The following is a 7,033-nucleotide window of genomic DNA, read 5'->3' as shown; positions in this document are numbered from 1 at the left end:
GATACCTTAGTCATTAAAAAAAAAAAAAAATTATATGCTTACTATTAGTAAAAGTTAATAAAGATAGTTACTGGAGATACCCCCGATCATTAAAAGAAAAAAAAAAAATTATGCTTGGTATTAGTAAAAACTAATAGAGGTGTATAATAGAGTATGCTTGGTATTAGTAAAATTATGTAGATTGATAGGTGAGTAAATGATTTTTTTCTCCACCCAAATAATGGTTTAATGACATTTTCCTCTCACAAACTTTTAAAATATCACTTTACTACCTAAATTTATATTTTATTTCTGATTAAGGCATCGTTACGATCCTGCACCACCGTAATTCTTTTCTCTTATCATCACTTACTAAAACCCCTCAAACCTTACTCCTGTCGACCCTGCTAATCGTCGACAATCGAACGATTAGGGCTTGTGCAGCGACCCCTCTCAAATCAAATTTCGATCAATCTAAACCACTAAAATCTAACATTCTACTATCAAAAGACTCATCGACCTCCTCCCTTCAAAAACTGCAACAGTCTTGATCAAATTTACTCTCTGTTCTCTATCGGAATAAAAATTTAAGTAATAAAATGGTATTTTAAAAGTTTATAGATAAGAAAATATCGTTAAACCATTATTTAGGTGGGAAAAAGTCGTTAACTCATTGATTGGTTGGCAATTGACTGGTTGGAAAATGGGGGGAACGTGGGCAAGGTGGCCAGGTTGATTTCTGATTTGGGACCAAGTCATTATTCTCATATTCGTATCATATATTATATATTATTTTGTCTCATTTTCAGATTAAATTAACTTATTATAATTTGTCTGCCAACTTATTTCAAAGTGGATGCTGAGTATGTCAAACATATTAGATTTCAATATTCAGCTATTTAGGTGAATAAAAAATGTAATGGATGGTACAATATAATGTTCATAGGAGACAAAAGTATAATGGGTATGAATCAACTATAACTCTATTATAAGAGTTAACGATTTTTTCTCACCCAAATAATAGCTTAATAACGCTTTTCTACCTACAGACTTTTAAAATACCATTTTATTATCTAAATTTATATTTCGACAGCGAACAGAGAGCGAACTCGATCCATACTGTTAGCACTTTTGAAGAGGAGAGACCGATGAGTTTTTTGGTAGTAAAATGTTGGATTTTTGTGGTTGGGATTGATTAGAATTTAACTTGGGAGGGGCAACTGTACAAATCTTAATCTCTCGATTGGTGGCGATTGGTGGGGTCGGCAGGAGTAAGATTTGAGGGGCTTTGGTGAGTGATGATCGGGAAAGAGAATGATGATGGTGTAGGGTTGCAACAATGCTAGAGTTGGAAACATAATTTAACTTTGGGTAAAAAAATTGTATTTTAAAAATATGTTGGTGGGAAAGTGTTAGTCAGCTATTATTTGGGTGGGAAAAAAATCGTTTACTCTAATCATAATCAAATTGTGGAATATTTGAGATTAATTATGAAATAATTGCTCGATTATATTTACGGACAAGCTGAGAATAATTGTTCAATTCATAGTTACATTAATCTTCAACTAACTACCCACAAACTTTGGCCAAAGGCTAAATATGATGATGATAATTTTAAGAAAATACTCTAAAAGACTAAACGACTTTTTTCCACTAAAAAAGTTTCAAGATATCACTTTTCCACTTACCGAGAGTTAATATTCCGTCACTATGAAAAACTGATTTCAGTGATAAAAATTCACCCCGTCACTACCATTTGAACCTCCGTTCTCTTTTCTACAAAACTTCTCTCACTCCAGCACCTGATTTCTTACTGATTGTCGGCACTGCAAAGCTAGAGTTTCATATTCTTAGCTGATTTTCGACTGATTCTGATAGCAAATATTGAATTAGTTACCACAATTCAATCCATTGACCTCCATTATATAAAACCTCTCTTACCCTGGCTCTTGAGAACTTTTCAAATGTACATAATAACTTAATACTTTCTTAAGTTCAAACAGCTTATTTAAGTATTGAAAAAAAGATGTCATCAATCTCAGTAAGACCCTCTTTAATATTTACGTTGGTCTTTTATGGTTGCAGGAAATTGAAGGTTGTTCAACTAAAAGCCTCAAATTTTCGAAATATTATTTTACATTTATTACTAAACACATCATCATTATTATTATGACATGTTAATTAGAGAATATAAAATTTGGGCCTGAAGGCCTGGTTCATGGAAGCATTTGGGCCGGTTCGTGGAAGCATTTGGGCCGGCTCAGAGTCATAGATTGGGAGCCCCATAAATCACAAACAATGTGCACACAGTCACAGATTCACGATACGCCGCGTTTTGAAAACCGACTCTCGAATCCAATGTGCCACTTCCACACGGCATCCGAGAAGAAAGTCAATATAATCTCAATCTGAACAAATCACAACCGTCCAAAATATAAAAAAAATATCTGAACCTTATCCACTAACCGGGTCCCACCTTACACTTTAATCATCAAAGAATTTCAGGAATATCTTCGTATCATGTATATCTTCTTTCTCTATTTTTAAGACAAAGCAAAACTTAACCAAAACCAGAACAAGTTTTTTGTGTCTTTTAAGAGTGTTTGGACACGATGTTAAAGTCGATTGTCGTTGGTTCCAGTCCAGTTCCGATGCTGGTGGAAGCTAAAGATATTCATGGTACGAGGGAACCTAGATTTGGTTCAGTGGTTTGTCGCTCTTCACGAAACAACGCTTATAATGTTCCAAAGCTTGAACCTTTTAGCCGAACCAAGTTCGAACGTGCCGTTAAAGATCTGCCCTTGATCGAAAAATCTGAGAACGATCTTGCGGGTACGTTCTTGATGCCTGTTCTTTTTGCGAGTAATCAGTTTGTTTGATTTTAATGGTGCGTTTGAGGAGTGATAAAGCACTTTTGAAAAAAAGCACTTTCATATTAGGTAAAAGGGTTATATCGGGAAGTACTTTTACTTGGCCACTTTTGGGAAAAGCACTTTTTGTTATTGTGTAAGTTAGTAGTTGTTTTATTGTTTAGTTTAAGTGCTGATTTGCTATGGTTTTTGGTGCAGATTATTGTTCAACGCTTGAAGGAGATGATTCTTACAGCTGCTGGAGAGCTTATTTTGAGCTTAAAGATCTGGAAGTAAGTTTACTACTGTTTAGGATTGTATGATCTCATGTTTATAAAGATGACAAAATGTATTAAAATATTATGTTAAATACATTTGATGGTTTCAGGAACCAAACTCATAGTTGAGTACTTCATCTAGGCTTGGTTAATTAGTTATACTACATATGTCCTGTTTGGTTTCTAGGAAAATGAATGATTCACATGGAAAGATTGAAAAATAAAATCTGAGCTAAGTGTGTAAGATTCTTAATAAACTTCCCCAGAATTTGAATCTAACCTTTATATCTAATTTCTATGTTCTCCAGAGGGAAGCGCCGAAAGAAGATGTTGAGAAACTGATTCTGCAAGCGGGTGGTGTAAAATCCTTAATCGGATACTTACATGGGATTTCATCGATCCACAAGGGAAAACATAATGAATTTGGTTTGGCAAAGTCATCGAGTGCTGAAAAAGAAGGAAGTAGACCATTTCATCATGTACCGGATGGATTGCCGAAATCATCAGAACAGCTAGAGGAAGAAGAGAGAGGAAGATTGCCGGACTCTCCTTACACAAGATTGCTTAGAAGTAAGGGAAGGTTCCCTGCATGGTATTCCCCTGTCCCCGACCATGAAACAGATTGATAATCAGCTAATGCTATTAAAAGCAGAGGAGTTTATTGAGCTTGTGTTTCTGTTTTGGTTCTCTGTAGATATTGTTCATAGAGTGATACTTTTGATTCGGTTGTTTATCGCAAACTACTTTCATGGTTGAGATATCTGGTTTATGCGACGATTTAGAGTTCTTTGTAAAATTATATCAACTGTGTAAACTCCTCTTTTAAGTAAATACTTTGCGCGAGCTTTGTCCGTATTTACCATTTAGCATATATGTATCAGCTGATAGGTTAGCCATGGCCATTTAATGCTTCCATTGCATTTTGTTTTGGAGTTTGCTACCATTTTCTTAGTTCTACTAGTACAGTTGATATCTGGCGATTTGTAAATTACAGAAAGGTAGTACTGATTGATAATTCCTGTTTTGTTCACTATAATTTGATTTCATTTTGATGATCATCATCACTGTCGAAGACAAGCAAACCTGTATCTAGTTTCTTCCCAGGTTTGTGGCTTCAGGTCACTGCAGATGCTTACCAGTATTTTCCAGAAATCATTTATTTATCTCAGTGCCATCAATATCTGACATATGACTAAACTAGACTAGATATTCATAAAAGTCGATAAACTTAACAAGACAATGCAGCTTGCTCTGCCAATTACTTTATGGTCTCATCAACATAACATCCTCCAGGCTCAGATGCCTGTATAATTGAGATATCTTTTTAAGACTTGAAACTTTCCTGCAAGGATGCAATTTTGCTCTTTAGTGTTTTTCCTTAAGTTACATAATATCAATCAGTGTTTTAAAACCCGGCTCGGTCGGTTAAACTAGGACTTGGGAGCTTCATCGGGCCGAGTTAACAATTTTCCTATTTATCTAAAACCCTAGAATTTGGGATGATGATCGGTGAATAATTGAAGTCGAGATGTTGGGGTTTTTGAAAAGAAAGTGCCGATGAGTGCAATGGTGATAACGAAGTTGATTTTCGGTAAGTGAATTGACGGGAAATCGAAAAAAATAGGCAGCCGTAATAGCTGACGATTGGCCAGGCCAGTTGGGGTAGGGTGAGGTGGTTTCTGGTCGGGCGACAAAGAGGAGTATTTTCAGGGTGATAGGGAGGGTTGTCGACATGGGTGTCAGTGAGATTTGGCCTGGGACGTCGGCGTTGGTGAGATTTGGTCAAAATCGAACTTCGACTACATCTTGGGTAGATTTTTTGGGGAATGGGCTCAAGGGATGATTGAAATTGCATTTAGGGTGTCTCCACCGCCAACTAGTCGACCGTCGATTTATATTTGGGGTATATTTGCTAAATTTCAAACCTATAAGAATTTACTTGCAATTTTTAAGGAAGTATTTGTGAATTTTAAAAGTTGTCACCGGTTTGACCAGCCGGTCAAATTGGTCAACCCGGACACTTTGCAGTCAATCATATTTCATACAGGCATAACTTACAATTTTTTTTTTCAACTTATATATATAAACAGAACTTTGATGATTCCTGAGATAAAAGATTACTTAAAATGCTACAAAATATTTGATCTCTAGTATCTGCCACTTGTAAACAAATCAGAATCCTGAGGGTGTTGAAATTTCTGTTTCCTCAAAGCACTCAGAATCCATCAATCCTCCATTTTTAGCAGTGCTTCAGCTTAGAAATCGCAATTCAATTGAATTCCATCCCCAAACTTGGAGGTCTAAAAATAGATCACTAAAAAAATTATGGTCTAAAACTCAGCCAAAATTCCCGTAAAATATCAACCGTTCGCTCCATATAAGAACCCTTCCCTCCGTTTATCTCTATAAGCAGCCTTGGGCTTCCAAGGAAGAACAATAAGGTACTGTACAATAGTAATAATAATATGCCAAACAGCATCAAACACATTCAGGCCTCTGGCTGCTTCTATTTCTTGATTTTATTTTCTTCCTTCTCAATAATTTCTCATGCTCTTACGGATGCTGAGGCATCTTTTATTGCTCGTCGTCAACTGTTGACACTCCCTAAAGATGGAAAACTACCGATTCCTGAGTTCGAGATAGGACTTGATAAACAGTTTGAAAACGATAGGCTAAAGAAGGCGTATGTGGGGCTTCACGCCTTCAAGAAGGCCATCTACTCCGACCCTTTTAACACGACCGGTAATTGGGTTGGACCAGATGTGTGCTCATATACTGGTGTGTTTTGTACACCGGCGAGTGATGACCCCAAGATCAGAGTTGTTTCTGGTATTGATCTTAATCATGCTGACATTGCTGGGTATTTCCCGGCTGAGCTCGGGCTCTTGACAGATCTTGTGCTGTTCCACATAAACACTAACAGGTTCTGTGGAATCATTCCAATGAGCATGTCATCCCTGACCTGTCTTGTTGAGTTTGATATCAGCAACAATCGTTTCGTTGGTCCTTTCCCGAAAGTTGTTCTGTACTGGAAAAAGCTCAAGTATCTTGATATCCGATTTAATGATTTTGAAGGCGAGCTGCCTCCTGAGGCCTTTGAGCTGCCACTTGATGTATTTTTCATCAACAACAACAGGTTCTCGTCTTGCATTCCGGATACAATCGGAAAATCAAATGTATCTGTTGTTGTATTTGCTCATAACAGGTTCTCTGGTAGCATTCCCACAAATCTTACCAAGATGAAAAACTTGGCTGAGATTCTCTTAATTGACAATCAACTTGGAGGTTGTCTGCCACAAGAATTCGGAGAGCTTTGCAATTTGACTGTATTTGATGTTACCTTCAACAATCTCTCGGGAAGTTTGCCTAAGAGCTTTAAAGAGCTGAAAAATCTTCAGATATTGGACCTTTCACATAATCAACTAATAGGTAATGTGTCAGAGGAGATCTGCAAGCTACCGAAACTGTCGAATTTCACATTCAATGATAATTATTTCGAGGGAGTGAGTAAAGAATGCAGTTCCGGGAAGAACTTTGTGATGAATGATACAAACAACTGTTTGGCTGATAGGCCTGAGCAGAGAATGCCAAATATATGCTCTGTGGACCGAAATGTGGATTGCAACGCGATCTATGAGAGGTGTGGCGGCTCTGTGCCACCTCCATTCCATACACCTGTTCCCAAGCCAGCTGCACCTACTGTGCCATCACCTGATCCACATAAGCAATCTCCAGTGAAGCCTGCAAAGCCTATACCGCCAACCTCTGATCCTCAACCGTCAAAACCAGTAGCTCCTCAGCCACCGAAACAAGCGCCGCTACCTCCACCACCAACAAATCAGTGGTGGCCATGGACACCAAAACCACCAACACAGGCACCACCTAAGCCATCATCTCCAATTCCTCAGCCACCAAAACAGTCCACTC

At 37.5% G+C, this 7,033-nt stretch overlaps 2 protein-coding genes across 2 annotated transcripts; both read left to right on the top strand.

The window, feature by feature from the left end:
• Positions 1–2,514: 2,514 nt before the first annotated feature.
• Positions 2,515–4,019, top strand: LOC116108814 (CCG-binding protein 1-like). The gene is made up of 3 exons (XM_031395041.1): positions 2,515–2,811; positions 3,048–3,121; positions 3,415–4,019. Exons 1-3 carry the CDS (start codon positions 2,592–2,594, stop codon positions 3,730–3,732), a joined length of 612 nt encoding a protein of 203 aa, XP_031250901.1. The 5' UTR covers positions 2,515–2,591; the 3' UTR covers positions 3,733–4,019.
• A 1,542-nt stretch (positions 4,020–5,561) lies between these two features.
• On the top strand, positions 5,562–7,025 carry LOC116108760 (pollen-specific leucine-rich repeat extensin-like protein 4; the record flags this gene model as incomplete). Its single annotated transcript, XM_031394996.1, has 1 exon — positions 5,562–7,025. A coding segment is annotated over exon 1 (1,454 nt), but the record flags the coding sequence as incomplete, so codon positions are not given.
• Between the last annotated feature and the right edge of the window lie 8 nt (positions 7,026–7,033).

The sequence above is a fragment of the Pistacia vera genome, unplaced genomic scaffold, assembly GCF_008641045.1.
Source record: "Pistacia vera cultivar Batoury unplaced genomic scaffold, PisVer_v2 Contig57, whole genome shotgun sequence".
NCBI classification, from domain to species: domain Eukaryota; kingdom Viridiplantae; phylum Streptophyta; class Magnoliopsida; order Sapindales; family Anacardiaceae; genus Pistacia; species Pistacia vera.
Note: the sequence above shows the minus strand (reverse complement) of the source record. Positions and strands in the feature narration are given on the sequence as shown.